Here is an 18,388-nt window from a genome sequence, read left to right on the forward strand (position 1 = left end):
GGATCATTAGTCATTAGGGAAATGCAGATCAAAACCACAGTGAGACACCACTTCATACCTACTAGGATGGCTATAATTTAAAAGAAAATAAGTGGTGGCAAGGATGTGGAAAAATTGTAACCTTTGTACATTGCTGATAGAAATGTAAAATGGTGCAGTCACTGTGGAAAACAATTTGGTGGTTCCTCAAAAGGTTAAACATAGAATTACCATATAACCCCACAGTTGTACTCCTAGGGATATCCCCCCAAAAATTGAAAACAGAGACTCAAATAGATACTTGTATACAAATATGTTTGTGGAGCATTATTCCCAATAGCCAAAAGATGGAAACAACCCAAATATCCATTAACAGATGAATGGAGAAACCATATCTGTATATATACAGTGGAATATTATTCAGCCATAAAAAGCAATGACATTCTGACACCTGCTGCAACATGGATGAACCTTGGAAACATGTTTAGTGAAATAAGCTAGACACAGAAGGACAGATTTATGTGAAATTTCTCAAATAGGCACAGAAAGTAGATTAGAGGTTACCAGGGCTGGGGAAGTAGAAATGGGAAGTTAATGCTGAATAGGTACAGAGTTTCTGTTTGGGAAAGGATTTTGGAAATAGTGATGGTTGCACAACATTGTGAATAGAATTAACGTCACTGAATGGTACACTTAAAAATGGTTAAAAAGGCAAATTATATTTTACCACAAGAAAGAAAAAAAAGCAGATTATATCTAATTTAGAGTAGGCATGCACAACTATATCTTTTACTTCCAGTAAAATCTTGTTACATAGCTACGTATGGTTATATACTAAGGAAATTGATTTTTCTCTTCTAAAACTGAAATCTAAATCTAAAAGATCCATGACAGTCAGCATGAGTAGCTATGCATTTTCATCAAGGGTCTCAAACTAGTTTTATTCAGTAAACTAAGCTTCAACTAAATGTTAGCCCTGCTTTGGGATAAGCCATTGTTTTGGCTTTCAGGTTACAGTCTAGTTGGGGCCAAGAAGAAATTGTGAAGGAATGTAGTTACTTCTATGTATAATTTGGAATACGTTTATAAAAGTCATTTTTAAGCACTCTTTAGAGTTCCTCTTATAACCAGGAGGAAATTCTTCAGGTTTAGTGAAGGACCTCCACGCGATGATCATTCCCCTTTATTCTGCTCTCAGTCAATTCTGTCTCTAGGTCCTCTACCCATACTTCTGTGTGGTGGCACCTAGCAGAATACAAGAGGAGACATTTACTGTATAAAACAGGGTTTCCCTCTTGCTTAATTGAAAACAGTTGTTCTATTGATGAAGATTAAATATAAGAGGGCTTTGTGTATGTGTGTGGTGTTTTAAAATTCCCAAAACTAGCAGTGTCTGGGACATCATAGGTACGTACTTAGGAGAGGTTGGATTTTTCTGTTAAAGTTAACTTATTAAGAGCAGCAGTTAAAGAAGCTGAAATGTTTCTTTTAAAGCTTAGTCTTTGCAAGATTTTATTTATGACTTAAGTATTTAGATTTGAGTTAATAATTAAGTCATAAATGAAATAATGGAATAAACCATATGTAATCCAATATTCTGATCAGACCATTTGCTAATTTGAGAAAGATCTTATCGTCAAAACATGAAACCCCAGCTCAGTATTTAAAATAAAAAATCTGAATTTAATAATTACGGAAAGTTGTGGTGGTTAGACATAGGTTCACTGAGCAATGAAACTGATCATCTTACTAGGGTTTTTGGAAAAGAATGTTTTGGGGGTTGTGCTGGTTACTAAGGGAGAGTGAGTTAAAGTCAGCCTTAGAAGCCTCTTCAGTGGAATGGATTCTGCTTTCTATTGGCTGACTTTCAGAGGACACTGCTGCGGCTGTCACTGATTGGTTGGTTTTCAAAGTCAAGTTTACTGAAACAAGTTGTCATTCATCAGTTAGATTTAAAACCAGTCCTGGTGACTGCCTGTTACCATGGCTATAGAACACTCTTTTCCTAGAAATGGGACTCTTTAATTAGGTATGAATTTTAGTAGATTTGAGGAGATTGCCGTTTAACATTGATCACATTTTATCAAAGACTTAAATAGGGACCTTTTTTAGGAGGGTCATTTTGTTAACCAGGAGAAATCTAAATACATGCAGCACACAAGCCAGCAGGAACCAGAGCCTTATAGCTACCATCAGGAATACTTTGGGAAGGTTTGTTTGTTTTAGTTGATACTTTCTCATTGACTGCTCTGAAGAAACGGGAATATTTCTATAAACCTAAAATACTACGGTAACATGATGGAGTTTTAAAATCTATTGTTCTAGAATTTAAAGAGTTATGTTTTCTTTATTAATGGGCATGTTGAGGATATAAAGAGTGGATACATTTAAGAACTGCAAAGCTCTTTGATGATATAGAAAGGTAAAGGTAAATTTTCAATTTTTTTCTTCATAGTCAATTGGTGTCAACACTGGTTTGAATATTTTCCTAATCCTCCTATCAATATTCTTAGTATGATAGAAAATGTTTTGGCATTTCATGACAAGGAACTCCTGCAACACTTCATAAATCATGATATAACTTCCCAGGTAAGAAATGTAAGGTTTTTAGAATAACAACTTATTTTGGAAGCTAACATTGGTTCTGGTATAAATAAGACAGTATTTTCTTGAAAGAATATAATAAACATACTACTGTTATACTTTTAATACTATTCCATTTTTTTTCTTCATTAAACTGCTTTCCTGAAAGTCTGTAAAGAAGAGCCCAAATTAGGGTAGTTCTTTTCGTAATTATGTTCTTAATATAATGATTTTAGTATCTAAACCAAACGAGCATATTAGCAATGGCTGTTATGACTTTTCCCTCAAGAACTAATACATTTTTTCTTATTTTTTAGCTGTATGCATGGCCTCTTCTTGAAACTGTGTTCTCGGAAGTACTGACAAGAGAGGAGTGGCTAAAATTATTCGATAATGTCTTTTCCAACCATCCTTCATTCCTCCTGATGACTGTTGTGGCCTACAACATATGTTCTAGAGCTCCTTTGCTCAACTGTAATCTTAAAGATGATTTTGAGGTACATATCCTTGTTCTTAAGTAGTGGTTCTCAAATTTCATTTATTTCCATTAAAAATCCATTTATTTATTGAGTACCTACTATATGTCAGGTACTGGTGCCAGGTGGTAAGAATATAGCGGAGAATAAGTTATACCACTGCATCCTGGCCCTCACGTAGCTGTAGTCAGTTATAGCTTGACTGCTAGTCCTAAAATCATAGCTTCAGAGAAGAATCATGATAATATTGGAGTTGTGTGCTTTTTGCCTATTTAAAGGATGTTTAACAATTGGGTAGTTGTTTATTCTGTGCATGATCTTATCAGGGACCCAACTGGTCTGTGATAATCTGGATGCTTATTACACATGCAGAATGGTAACTATGAGAATTTTGAGGACAGGGACTGAAAGAAAGCATTAGAGGTCGTTTGTTGTTTTTTTAGCTGTGGCTCACGGGCCCAGTTGCTCCGCGGCATGTGGGATCTTCCCAGACCAGGGCTCGAACCCGTGTCCCCTGCATTGGCAGGCAGATTCTCAACCACTGCGCCACCAGGGAAGCCCCTAGAGGTAGTTTTTAAAGGGAGAGGTTCTTTTGGTAACAGGATGAATTAAGTTGGTTTTGTTTGTTTGTTACTTATTTTGCGGTTCCTATCAAATTAAACTTTATTTTTACTTCATGCTCACAAGATGCGTACATATATGTATGTATGTGCGTATATATATTAGAATTTGGACCTGCCAGCAGAACAAGATAATGTGGAAACATGTCAGGTATTTTTTAAAAATCAAGGTTATTTTCAAAGGCTAATTTAGGTTTGAATTTACTTTTTTTGGATTTTGAAGAAAAAAAAATTCCAGTAGAAGAATTTATTTCATTGTGGAAGCAGTCTTCTATGATAAAGGAAGCCTTCATTTTGAGTTAAAATTTTAAAAGTTTTATTTCAAAATTTCATCATATGGTTGTATAAATTTATTTTTTAAAATATGAAACTGGATCTTCATTTTAAAACTTGGGTTACGAAACGCTTCAGTGAATTGGCAAAAAAAAAAATCCTCTTAAAGATAAATTCACATTTACATGTTTAAACTCGTTTTAGCTCTACCTTAATTGCTTTACTAGGTAAATCTCAATTTAAACACGAAGTTTTCTTACAGTTTTTTTTTCACCATCGTAATAACCTGGATATAAGTGCTGTAATTAGAGAAGTTTATCGTCTCATGGATACCACGCCCGCTGATATTCATCCAGACAGCGTGCTTGATGTTTCTGTGGCACTGACAAAAGGGCAATACCCAGTATTTAATCAATATCCAAAGTTTATTGCGGACTGTCAGACACAGGAACGAGAAAGAATAAGGAATGATGAATTGGATCCCTTAAGAGAGAGGTAATCATGGAATGGTTGTTCTTTGATAAAAACAAAATCTATTATAAATATAAACAAAATGTTTATGAAAAAGACATGTAAATTATTAAGTTGTATAAAATTAGAGTTTGAAGGATGGAAATATCTTTAAAGATATTCTTGCATATGGAAGTAAAACAATTACATGTTAATCAGGTATATACATTTTGTGTTTTGGTTGTTCTTGGACTTAAATTACTCAGTTTTCTTATTTGCGTGTTGTTATAATAATAAATATTATGTACTCTAGGCAGGTAGTTGAAGACATGCAAGCTGAAGTAGACCAGCAAAGAGTTGAAGATGAAGGTTGGTACCAAAAACAGGAACTGCTTCGTAAAGCTGAAGAAACAAGGAGAGAAATGCTCTTACAAGAGGAGGAGAAGATGACACAGCAAAGACAGAAGTATGTTTAACACTTTGAAAAAAGCTGGACATCTGAGTTATTTTAATAATTTTTATTTCTTTATTATGAAATTATATATAATTTTATACAGTTTCACTTTAAATAGTATTACCCAGCTCTGCTATTTCCATTAAGCAAATGTTTAAGCTAATAAAAAGAAATTATAATACATTTTTCAAAAAATTGGCATATAGTAAAATGTAATTCTAAAGCTATACTGAGTGTAATATAACTTGCTCTGATTATTCAGAAGTGATACAAGATCTAAGGTACCTTTTACAGTGGGCAGAAGTGCCTTGCAACACAGTGCTGGGTAAATTGTCTTTAGTGGAGTATAATTTTTTAAATTGTGTTTTAAACATATCTGTGCGACCTGAAAATGAAACATAAAATGATTGTCTCATTGTGCATTTCATACTTTGGAGGACAGGGAAAGAAGTATTAAATGCTTATTGAATAATACGTTAATAAGGCAAAAGGTTTAAATTAGTTAAGATTATGGGATAAGCATTGAGACTAAGGCTGATTGTTGGGAAAATCACTTCTGTAAATGTTTGTTGATTCTTATTTTTGGATAGGAGTTTATGAAACAGATTTCTGGTGTGAGTTAAAAAAAAAATTACTGAACTGAGCCATTAGCCTTCTAAAATTCTAAAAGAATAAGCATACATAATCTTTGGTAACATCAGAGTATTTTGGGGCCTTCTTTTCTCAGATAAAGGATATTAATTGTATTGAGGTGATCTGAGTAGTAGACCTGTTAAAGAGAATTTTTGTGTATGAAGAAATAGCCAATTGCATGTGGACTTGTCATTTTCATGAATACAGGCTTGTTTTGTAATTGAGCATTTTCATTTATATATTATAAAAACCCATGTTATGATGGCACCAGTTGAATTGGGAAAGCGGACCAAAATCGGTGGCAGGCCTTTCATTGTTGTGAAACATAGTATTTTTCCATTTAAATATATATTGGGAAATGATTTCATTTATTCTTCTTGATGTATTTTGTGTTTAAGACTAGCTGCTGTGAAAAGAGAGTTGAAAGTAAAGGAAGTGCACTTACAAGATGCTGCAAGAAGGCATCTCCTGCAGCCTCAGCGAGATGAGCGTGAAATGGAGCTAAGAAGACTGGAGGGTGAAATTGAGAGACAGGTTTATTATTCTTAGTTCTCATACATTATCTCCATTAACTCCCATTTAACTGTAACGAACACCTTCAAGTTAAATATTATTCCTAGAGTTCACAAGGGATACTAAATAGCCCCTTTAGTTTTATGTAATTCCCCCCCCCCACCGCCGCCCCCAGCTATTCTTATTCTCTTTTATATTTCATTAATGGTTAAATATTTTAGAAATGCCAGGAAAATGAGTCAAGTGGATGAGTGTCCTTGATGACTGTTTCTTTTAGAGAAGTATCAGTTAACCATGAAGTTAACTGTGAAGGGAAATGCTCCTTTTTAATATAAAAATTTACACATCACTAGTCTAAAAAGATTTCCATTATAAAATATATGAAGTTAAAATGGACCTTCTCCACTCTTCTCTCATTTCATCCCCAGAGATAAATTATTTTAAAATGGTTATATATCTTTCTCTTTTTTTATGGTTGCATAGTATTCCATTATATGGACATGTCATAGTTTACTTAACTAATCCTTGCTGTTGGACATTTAGGTTGTTTGCAGTATTCTGCTGTACGAAACACTGCTAGATTGTACATTCTCGGTACAGATCTTTGAGTAGTTGCACACATATTTTTGTTGAATAAATTCCAAGGTATGCCAGATTGTCCTCCAAAAGTGAATCCACTTAGGTATTTTAAGAATATAAGAGTACCGATACCCTAGTCAATTTGGAGTGCATCAGTCTTAATATTTGCCAGTCTGATAGGTGATAGGTGAAAAATGGTTTTGTTTTTTGATTTTTTTGGTTTTTTTGCTAGTGATGTTAACTGTCTCTTCATTTATTTATCTTCATTTGTAGAACTAAAAATTGCATATCTAAATCGTTTCTCCATTTTTCTACCAAGTTACTCTTTTTCTTACCAATTTACACAGGCTCTTTTATCATTTGGGGCAGCAATGTCCAACAGAAATATGATGTGAGCCACATGGGTAATTTTAAGTTTTCTAATGGCCACATTAAAAAGTAAGAAACAGGTGAAATTAATTTTAATAATATTTAACTCAGTATATTTGAAATTATCTTTGCAGTATGTAATTAGTATACACTGTCATTGAGATGTTTTACCTTTTGTTTGTACTAAGTCTTTGAAATCTAGTAGTCAGTTTATACTTGCAGCACACCTCAATTAGGACTAATCACATTTTAAGTGACTCAACAGTTATATGTGGCTATAGTGGTTGCCTCACAGCGTAGGGTCAGGGCATTAATCCGTTTGTCTGTTGAGAATGTTTTGCTCGGTCTGTGTTTGACTCTAAGAATGTTTGCAGTGTCTTTTTTTCATCATGTAAAATATTTTAATTTTTGGATAACCAACTTCATTAGTTTTTTTATGACTTCTATGTTTTCTGTCATGTTTATTAACCTTCCCATTTAAGGTTATGTTACCACTTATGCCTATTTTCTTCTAGTTCTGTAGTTTTCTGTTTTTTTTTTAATCTTTGATTATCTTTTTAATTAATTATTTATTTATTTATGGCTGCGTTGGGTCTTCGTTGCTGCGCACAGGCTTTCTCTAGTTGTGGCAAGCGGGGGCTACTCTTGATTGCAGTGCGCGGGCTTCTCATTGCGGTGGCTTCTCGTTGTGGAGCATGGGCTCTAGGCGCACAGGCTTCAGTAGTTGTGGCATGCGAGCTCAGTAGTTGTGGCTCGCGGGCTCTAGAGCGTGGGCTCAGTAGTTGCGGCGCACAGGCTTAGTTGCTCCACGGCATGTGGGATCTTCCCGGACCAGGGCTCGAACCCGTGTCCCCTGCATTGGCAGGCGGATTCTTAACCACTGTGCCACAGGGAAGTCCCTAAGGGTCAGCAGATTATTGTGTGCCAGCAAATCTGACCCACCACTTGTTTTGTAAGGCTCGTGAGTTACAATGGTTTTAACATTTTCAGTGGTTAAAAAAAAATCGGAATCAAAGAATAATAATACATGACATGAAAATTAAATTTTTAAAAACATATGAAATTCAAATTTCAGTGACCATAAATACAGTTTTATTGGAAAACGGTCACACTTATTTGTTTATATATTTCTTTGGCTGCTTTCGCACTACAATGGCAGAGGTGAATAGCTGACACAAACTACGTCCCACAAAGCCTAAAGTGTTTAACTCTGAGACCCTTTACAGGAAAAGTTTGCCAGACCCTGATGTGTCTGAAAATTGAATGTAAGGAATGAGTTAGGAACCAAGCTTACTTCTTTCCAAAGGCAAGTCAGTTTTCCCAGCAGCATTTGTTGACTATTAGCAGTCATTTTGCCAGCTGATGGTTATTAAATGTTCAGTTCCCTTATAAACTTGATCTCCTCCTTTGCTGTCTATTCCTAAGCCAGTACCACACTGTTTGAATAACACCTGTGTAATGTTTTACTAATTAGTAGGCCTAATTACCACAATTAGTGTGCCTTTTAAAGAGTTTTCTTCAGTATTCTCAAATGTTTATCATTTCAAATAGACCTTGAAAATTTTATCTCTCCCTCTGTCTCTCTGAACCCCCCCCATCCTATTGGCATTTTTATTAGGATTGCATTGAATTTGTAAACTAATTAAGGAGTTTCAAACTTGCTTTTGATAAAGTAGTAAATATTTAAATTTTTCTTAAGATTTTCATTCATCTATATTAATAATCTGTTATCTCTTTTTATAGCATGAGATAATACTTTGTTTTGTTTAAAACCAATTAATTTTAAATTGATTTTTTAAATCCATGATTTCTTTTAACTATCTCATCTAGTAAATGAGGTTGATAATTCATTATTCTAGAAAATCTATGTTCTTCTCCAAAAGTAATACAGGCTTAGAACTCTGTCTGATCTCTTTATTCCAAACCCCTTTGAGATAGTGGAAGGCAGTTTTTTGGTGAAAGAATCCTGTCAAGTCCTTTCAGTGGCACAGTCTAGCCTCTGCCTCCCCTTCCAGCCTCCTGCCCTTCCATCTCCGTGGTCTGATCGTGAGCTCTGACCCTGCTAAATAGCAGAAGCTTCTCTACTCACCGTTCAGGCGCCAGCAGGAAAGACTGCTTGAGTCCAAAGTGACATGTACAAGTGACACAGACATCTGTTAGTAGCAAGCAAAGTTGATCTGTTTTGCTCTGGTACATAGCTGTTTGTATCTCTGAAAATTCATGAGCAAAAGAGCTTCTGTAATTGAAATTCCTAAAAAGCATTATTTGCTATGCCAAACGTCTCCTTCACCTCTTAGCATTATAACTACTCTTGCTTCATCAACTCAAGTATCCCCACCTTTGAGCTAACTGCTTTCTCAGGAACCTCTTTAAGTTGAACTGGTTTTCAGTCCGTGGTTTTTTTACTCCTTGGATGCATGTCCTTGCACATCCCACTATACTCTCATTTTTACTGTTTGTTTCTCTGATTATATGTATTTGATAGTTTGTCTACAATATCTAACATTTTGCCTTAGGCATGTAAGTAGTAATGCAATCATTAACCGTTTACTGGTTGGATGAAATGATTAGGTTAGATGCCTCATGAGTTATAGTTTGTTTTGTTTTGTTCTGAAACACATATCATGTTATTCTCACTCCTAAAGAATGAGCATTTTAGGCAGCCAGGTATTTAAGACAGTTCCTAGGAGTCTCTATCTAAAGAGTTCCTGATCCAAATCCTCTAGTGTATAGGAGTGAAAAGCTCCCAAGTAATCAAATTTTGAGAAAGGTGAACTTTAAATTGGCTAAGTCCACGCAGGGCACATACAGGTTGAACAGTCCACAGTAAATTTTAACTTGAAATTACTAGTTGCCAAACCGAATTTAGAAAAGTATAGAAGTTTAATCAAAAAGAACATTAAATAAATGTTATATCGAATAAGATTAAACATTTTATATTTTTATCCACTGTGAATTTAAATTGCTCAAGTTTTTCTAACTCATAATATGGCTAATGTAATATGGAAAGAACTGCCATCTGTTCTCCCAGTCTGGGCAGATGAGCATATGGTAATTGTGTTTTCTTTTTTAGAAAATTATGCTTAACTTTAACTCAGACACTATTTCTAGATTCCACAGTGAATGTTAATAGATTGGCAATTACTCTGGTTTCAAAAACCCAATACCTATTATTTTAAATGCATTTAGCGGGTTGTTCATATTACAAGATTACTAAATCTATTAAACAAAAAATATTTTTGTAAATTATTTTTGGTATTCACAGTTTGTTATTTGGCCGTAGGTACATATGAGAGATCGAGAAATTGCTGCCACAGCCAAAGACCTAGAAATGAGACGTCTGGAACTCGAACCACAAAAAAGACTTTATGAGAAGGTATAAATCAACAATTGCCAATATAAGAAAAGCAGAGTTTGTATGAACTCTTTTTAGACAATTTATTCAAGGTTTTTTAATGTTCATTTTATTTGTTTTTTTTCAAGAAGAGTATAGTGTTATCCAGGATTGTAAGGTAGCCAGAATGTCTGAAAGCACAGTTTGTTGTAATTCTTTAATTCATGTTTCTCTTAACAACTTAGTCTAGTGTCTGAAGCACCAGATGTAAGCCCCAGATTTTGCCTCAGGATCTTTTACTAACTTACTAAGTTTTCTTGTATCTGTGTAATAGTGACTGCAAAATTAACCCAGTACTTCACAAAGATCCTACAAGGTTAAGTCAGATAAGAACTGTAAAGCACTCTAAATTTAAATCTTCTGGAATCAAATCAGTAAGTACCTACTTTAGCATGTATAATTCAGTTTCTAAGACACTGGAAAAGGAAACTTTGTTACTGCTGTAGATATTTTTTGTTGGGGAAAAGCATTATGTTACTCATTTATTTAATGTTGAAACCATGTTTTCACTTCCTTCAGCCCTCTTAAAGTCAGACTGAGTTTGAAATTAGTGATAATTAAAAATATGTAACAGGTAACATGCATGATTGCTTGTTGCTCACATTAAATAAGATTTAAAACATAGCATCCATTCATAACTACAAAACTTTAAGTTTCTACACTGAACTTTTTCTAAATCTGAGCCCCAGGAATTTACACTAAGTCTCCTATGATTTTGAATTAGAATTCATTCATTTGAACTAAGCTTGAGGTTATTTTTTACTATCTTTTCTGCGGGGGAGGTGGAGTGGTGGCCCTGGGGGCATGATTTCGGAATTAACAGAAAATTGGCAAGAAAAATACTAAAAATTTCAAAGTGTTTTTCTCTCAGATTCTCAAATACTAACATTTTGCTAAATTTGCATTATCCTTCTCTTTCTGTCTATACACACACACATTTTTTTCCTGAGCTGTTTGAGTAAGTTGCAGACATGATGCTCTTTTACCCCTGAATACTTCATTGTATATTTTCTACAAGGAATCCTTATTACATAATCACAGTACAATTATCAAAATCAGCAAATTAACATATTATTATCTGTTGTATAAACCGTATTCACATTTTATCAGTTGTCCTAAAAATGTCTCTTATAGCAAAAGAAAATCTAAGCTAATCCATTTGTTTCGGTTGTCATGTCTCCTTATTCTCCTTTAAGTTGGAACCATTCCTGAGTCTTGTCTTTATATTTTATGACATTTATACTTTTGAAGTATATAGGCCAGATATATTGTAGAATGTTCCTCAATTAGCATTTGTTGTTTACCTGATGACTAATATCAAGCATCTTTTCATATGTTCATTGTCCATTTTTTTATCTTCTTTGGAGATCATGTGGTTAATGTCTGTTTAAAGCATGTAGGGCCATACTTTGTTTTTTGTTATATCGTGTAATTTTTTGTTGAAAACTAGTTATTTTAAGTAATAGGACATTTCTGGAAACCACATTCTCTTCTCTCCCCAGGGTTTCTTGTTGTTTCTTTGCTTAGTGACTTTTCTGAATTATTCTGTAAAGTATTCTTTGTCATGCATAGCCACTGAAGTCTCTACTCAGGTAGCCTGGTGACTAGACAGAGATTTCCTTAGATCCCTTGAACCAGTAAGCCTCTAGTCTTTGCCGAGAGGCACCGTGTGCATCATGTTCGGGCACACTTTCAAAGCTCAGTTAGATAGTTTACAACTCTCTTAGATTTCACTTCCTGATTTTGCAAAACCTCAGTTCACCAGAGCTGAGCGCTTAGGACCTCCTCAGGTCTGAGCTTTCACACAGCCCTTGGCACGTGCACATTTTTACACATGCACACGGCCTTCTAAAGTCCCAGGAATCTGTTGGGGCATTTCAAAGCCCCCTATAGGTATCTGATTCCCCAGCTTTTCCTACAAAGCTTTTTGATTGGCCCGTTGTTTGCTCTGTGATCCACTGCCTTGGACAGTCACAATGTTCAACAGTTTCCCCTGATTGTTTTCAGCAGACATCCCCAGGGAAAAGGCTATAGGTGAGTTATGAGTCAGGTCAAATAAAAACAGCCTTGAAAGTGGGGTCTTCCAAGTCAGATGATGACAGTTCTCTGGGAATGGGAGTTAGAAGGACCTCAACTCCATTTTGTCCCCTCCATTGGCTACCAGGCTAATGATTTTCAAAGCTAATGGCAGAGCTTACGGGTGGCATGGAATAGGAATAATGCAAGTTTAAAATGCCATAAAGTTTGTCTTTCTTACTAAGATTCAGCCATTTTCATGAATAAATGCTCCCCAGATTGCTGTAAGCCTTCAGTTAATTTCCAGAGTTCTGAAGAAGTTTGTTTTGCCAGTGATCTCAGTGCTTTTATAGATGAGAGAATTTTCAGAGGTCCTTACTCTTATTTCAACTGATGTCACCACTGTTTGCTTTTTACTTTGAAAATTAGATGATTACAGTTTTGGTATTCTGAAAAAGAGCAAAGACGTTTTTGTGTTCCAGCATCATTATTATATGGATTGGTGATTTTTTTTTTTTTTTTTTTTTTTACAAATGATTTCTTTAACAGAATCTCACTAGAAATCAAGAAGCTATTGCAAAAGAAATGAGAGAAGATGCAGATGCCTATAAACGAAAAGTGGATCTTGAAGAACACATGTTTCATAGACCGATAGGAACAGATCAAACTCAGAACCAAAAAACTCAGAAGGTAAAAATATGATAAATTTAGTGTATCTATAGAAGGAGGAATTACCATCTGCCATTCTTTTAAAAGAAGGAATTTAATATTGAACTCTGTAAAGTTAATTTGTTTCTTTGCTTCAGTTATCACAGTTCCTAGAAACTCACATTATTTTATTTAGAGGTTACTTACTTCACTGACAGCCATATACATGTGTCTTTTATACTCTTTGAGAATTTCAAGACTTGGAAGAAAACACAAAGGGAATAACTTTATAAATTTTAGTGCCCTACATTGTTAAGTCTCTGAAATTATCCCTGAGTGGATTAGTTGCAAAACATCAGGTCTCTGCCTGGTATATAAGCCAGCATTTCCAAAGTGTATTCTGTAGAATATCTATAACTAGTATTAAATAAAATGGGGATGACAAGTATTGAAAATGCTGTCTTAAAGTCAGGTTTTTTCCATGCCAGATTTGAGGATATGGCACATTGTGAATCTTTAAGAAATTTTCTTAAACTTATTTTATAGAATTTCTTGTGGAGTATCCTTTCAGAAATGCTGGCTTAAATGAATGGAAATAGAACTTGAGGGCTTCAGGATAGAACTTTGTCTATTATCCCTTTAACGAAATGTTAAATGGGTCTGTGGCAGGGCCTGGCTCTGTTCCAAAAGCCAGGAATAGTGTAAGATTTCCCTACCTTCTGTTCTGTCCCTTGGCTTCCCCCCCCAGAATATCCCCTCCCCCCTTTTTTTTCCTTATAGGCTTTTGTCCAGTCTGTAAGAATAGGTTCTTCTGACTCCTTTTCAAAGGACTGAAACATGGGAATTGTTTAATTCCACCCATCCCTTAGCCTGGAAGTTCTCAACCTTGGCTATACATTAGAACCACTTGAAGAGCTTTCTAGAAGTACCAATATCCAGCTGATAAAGAGATTGATTTAGTTGGTTTGTGGTGGAGCCTGGACATCAGTTTGTTTTAAACACTGAGGTGATTCTAATATGCAACCAGCGTTGTGAACATCTGTCCTGGACACTTGGATACATTTAATGGACATACCATATTTTATGTAGTCTAATCTTGTTTCTGAAATTTACGAATTTTTCTTAGTTAATTGAAGAAAATTTGGCAAAAGCTGAACAAGCATGTCTAAATACTGACTGGCGAATTCAAGCTTTACATAAACAAAGATGCGATGATCTACACCGAAATGAATGTTACCAGGAAGTAGCCAAACTGCTTCGGAAAAACAGAAAGAAAGAAATGGAAGTATTAAATGCAGTGATGGAGGGGGAAGCTGAAAAGGTAAGAATGGTGTTACAAACTTCTTGTTATTAATCATTTAAATCTTGAAATAGTACATAATCAAATGGCAGTAGCATCAAACCACATAATTTGTGTTTGAAAAGATCTTAAAGATGATCTAATTTTAATAGGTAGTGCTCAGAGAAGTCCAATGTTGATGCCACCTAAGAATGACTAAGGGTCTTTCTCAGTTACATTAGTGTCTCAACTTCCCAACCTCGTGGATTTGTTCTAGCTGATTGTATAGTATTACTACTTTAATTTACCTAATTTTTTATACTAGCAACGTAAAAGACTTTGAACAGTTAGGAATTATATGTAGCTACTAGTAACAAAAACCAAAATAACAGTAACTATAAGCAAGATAGAAGTATTTTTCTTTTTCACATGAAAAGTCTGGAGGTGGGCAGTCCACGGTTGGTATCCTGGCTCCAAGGTCATCAGAAAAACTGCCCCCTTCAACTTTTCTGCACTATTTCCTGGAGTATGTCTTTCATTCTCAAGGATACCTTTCCATCCATTAATTTTAAAAACTCAATCCCATAAGATTTGAGATCTGAAATGTATTGAAATGAATTGTCATTTCAGTGACAGTTGGGACCTGTATGGCACTCTGAGGAATTGAGTGGTAGGGACATCAGAAGTGCCTCTGCTTTCAAGGTTCTTCAACAGCCTTGAGCCAAGATAGGCACCCACATTCCCTAATACCAAATAAATCCTACGTGCCTTGGAAATATAAAGTAGAGGAAACAAAAGGGGCTACTTCACTATAGGAACTTGCATTAGCACAATTTTTATGTGATTTTTTTTTTCCATTTATTTGAATTTAGTGGGAGGAAGCTGAAGAAAAAGACTTTCATTTGAAATCAGAAAAGAAAGCTGCTGCTCTTTCAGATGCATCTAGAAGGTGGTTCCTAGAGAATGAGATACATGATGCTTTAGAAAATGCTCAACATCCGTACCGTAGAGGTGAGCATCGTGAACGCTTCTCTCTCCCTTCATGGTGTTACACATTCATTGATTTACTATGGTCTCTTATCATGGATAAATCCTTGAGATGTATTTTGGCACTTTTAGTCAAATTATTGCTCAGCTAAAAGGTAATCACTAGTTACCACTTTTTGGTCAGGAAGAGTGGGATGAGGAGGTGGGGCTGTTTAAAAAAAAAAAAAAAGCTCCAATCAAGAAAAATTTCTCAACCATCCTGTAGAATTGTTTTATTCCATGGTCCTTGGCATCCCCTTAATGTACTAGACTATGATTTGTTCCCAAAGTGCTATTTCTAGTTAATTTTAGTAAAAATGTGTGATTTGCCAATAGCTGGTCCTCAGAACAACAGTTTATTAAAGTAACACAAGGAAACTTATTATAGGGTCTAATCAAACATTAGGTTTTGGTGCAAGGCTTACAGTGGCATTCAATGAAAAATCAAAATTTTAATTTAAAATTCTTGGGCATTCCCTGGCAGTCCAGTGGTTAGGACTCAGTGCTTTCACTGCCGTGGCCCGGGTTCAATCCCTGGTTGGGGAACTAAGATCCCCACAAGCCCCATGGCACTGCCAAAATAATAATAATAATAATAATTTAAAATTCTAAAATAGAGTACAGATACAGGGAACTTCTGTTTTACTATATCTTGTATTGTTTCAGTCTTTTATAAAATGTATGTATTAACTTTTTAAAATAACAGCCTTACTGATATGTAATTCACATGCCATACCATTCACCTATTAAAAATATACAATTCAATAGTATTATATTACCATATATTTAAAAATGTATTCAGAGTTGTGCAGCCATCACCACGATCGATTTTAGAACATTTTCACACCCCCAAATAAACCCCATGTCCATTTGCAGTCATTCCTCATTTCCTGTCACTCCCCCCAGCCCTTGGCGACCACTAGTCTACCCCTGTTTCTGTAGATTTGCCTATTCAGGAAATTTCATATAAATGGAATCATATGCTACATGGTCCTTTGTGTCTGACTTCTTTCACTAGCATAATGTTTTGAGGTTCAACCATGTTGTAGCATATGTCAGTACTTCACTCCTTTTTAATGCAGGATAATATTCCATTGTATGAGTATTCCACATTTTATTTATCCATTCATCAATTGATAGACATTTGGGTTGTGTCCGCTTTTGGGCTTTTATGACTAATGCTCTGTGCATTACCTTTGTAATTACTTTTGTAGTGCACAAATTGGAAAGCAAAAATAGAGGTTAGATGCTATCATCATTTAATTAGGCTGCTTTTGAAACCCCTCATTACCTCTCGTGCTTTTGGGTTTAGGTCCCAAATAGCGCCCGGAGCCCTTGGGGGAAGCGGGGAGCAGAATGTCACAAATTAAACGTTTAAAACCTGCTTACAGAAGACACAACCACTGGAGCTGCCAATTCTCCCTACCCTGTCACACTTACCCCAACATTAGAAAGAAAAGAAATTTGAGACTTTGGGAGAACCTACGAATTTAGAAATTGAAAAAGGAAAGAAACTGCAAAAAGCTTCCTGCATCCGTAGTCTTCCTACATGTTGGCCCTTCCGCCTCCATGGTGTCTTCCTCCCATGCCATCTACGTTTTTTCAACGTTCCTAAATTTCACCAATGAGAGATAGTTTGGTTAATAATCATTCATTTTTCAAAAGGCAAATGTGTAAGGATTTGATCATTGCCTTAATCAGGGTGTATAGATTAAATCCGTGTCATTTAATCCTAAAACTGGAGGATAATCAGCTATAATTAGGAAAATGGCATATTGATTGGAAGTGCTCAGCATTGGTTTGTCACTCAGAGCCTAGAAGCGAGGCACCAGGAAGTAGGAAACAGGTGAGTGTGCCAATGACAGATCGTTTATTTAAATTTGTGCCTAGTGTCAATCTTTATTAGTAATGGGGAGGAATTCTTATTGTTTCCCAGAAAATAGAATCTTCTGGACAATGTGAATGACCCTCGCTGCCCCTAAAATCCCAGGCCCATAAACTTAAACTGAAGCTGAATAGTGAGTGATGTCTTATAAAATATTAGTCCACATTTTTAATGGGCAAAGGATTTGAACAGACAGTTCTTCCAAAGAAGATATACAATGACCAATACACATATGAAAAGATGTTCAGCTTAAATTAGTCGTTAGGGAAAGACAAATCAAAACCACATGGGAAAACATTAAAATTAAAAATATATATACAATGAGATACAACTTCACGATCAGTAGCATGGATGCAATCCACTAACAAGTGTGGGCGAGAATCAGAGGAATTGGAACAGTGCTGGGGGGACTGTGACATGGTGCAGCCACTTTGGGAAACAGTCTGGCAGTTCCTCAAAAGGTTAAATGTAGAGAGACTGTATGACCCAGCAGTTCCACTCCTAGGTATATACCCAAGAGAATTGAAAACATATCCCTACAAAAACTTGTACGTTGAATGCTCACATCATCATTATTCATAATAGCCAAAAAGTAGAAACAACCCAAATATCCATCAAATGAGGAATGGATAAACAAAATATGGTATATCCATACAATGGAATCTTATTTAGCGATAAAAAGGAATTAACTACTGATTCATGCTACACAATGGATGAACCTTGAAAACCTTATGCTAAGTTAAAGAAGCTAGACCAAAAGGCCACATGTTATATGATTCTATTCATGAAATGTCCAGAATAGGCAAACCTGTAGAGACAGAAGGGGGTTAGTGGTTTGTGGGTGGGAGGGGTAGGGGAGTGGGCCACTGGTGGGTAAGACGTTTATTTGGGGGATGATGAAAATGTTCTAGAATTAGTGGTGATGATTATACAACTCTAAGTATACTAAAAACACTGAACTGTACCCTTTAAAGGGGTGAATTTTGTGGTATGTGAATTATCTCAGTGAAACTTATTTTTTTAATGACATTCGTAAATGCTGGTTGCCAGGTAGGGCCACTGGACCAGGTTTTAAAGTGACTGGGCCTTGAAGAAAGGGAAGAGCTTAGAGCAACTGGAGGACATTTCAGGGAGGGAGGATTTCACGGCGTGGCGCAGGAGCCCGGGCTGGACGTCGGGAACACGGGGTTCTAGTCCCAGCCTCAGGGTAA

General features: G+C 35.6%; 1 protein-coding gene across 5 annotated transcripts in view; it reads left to right on the forward strand.

Annotated features, from left to right (window-relative positions):
• The window catches only part of TBC1D31 (TBC1 domain family member 31), a 61,058-nt gene that overhangs the window by 36,145 nt on the left and 6,525 nt on the right, over positions 1–18,388 (forward strand). For all 5 annotated transcript variants that reach the window (XM_061171337.1, XM_061171338.1, XM_061171340.1 and 2 more), the window contains 9 exons: positions 2,435–2,568; positions 2,880–3,059; positions 4,194–4,426; positions 4,695–4,847; positions 5,867–6,002; positions 10,213–10,305; positions 12,889–13,029; positions 14,114–14,308; positions 15,139–15,277. In XM_061171337.1, coding sequence (XP_061027320.1) covers positions 2,435–2,568; positions 2,880–3,059; positions 4,194–4,426; positions 4,695–4,847; positions 5,867–6,002; positions 10,213–10,305; positions 12,889–13,029; positions 14,114–14,308; positions 15,139–15,277 — 1,404 coding nt within the window. The remainder of the gene's footprint in view (positions 1–2,434; positions 2,569–2,879; positions 3,060–4,193; positions 4,427–4,694; positions 4,848–5,866; positions 6,003–10,212; positions 10,306–12,888; positions 13,030–14,113; positions 14,309–15,138; positions 15,278–18,388) is intronic.

This window comes from Eubalaena glacialis, chromosome 17, assembly GCF_028564815.1.
Source record: "Eubalaena glacialis isolate mEubGla1 chromosome 17, mEubGla1.1.hap2.+ XY, whole genome shotgun sequence".
Lineage (NCBI taxonomy): Eukaryota > Metazoa > Chordata > Mammalia > Artiodactyla > Balaenidae > Eubalaena > Eubalaena glacialis.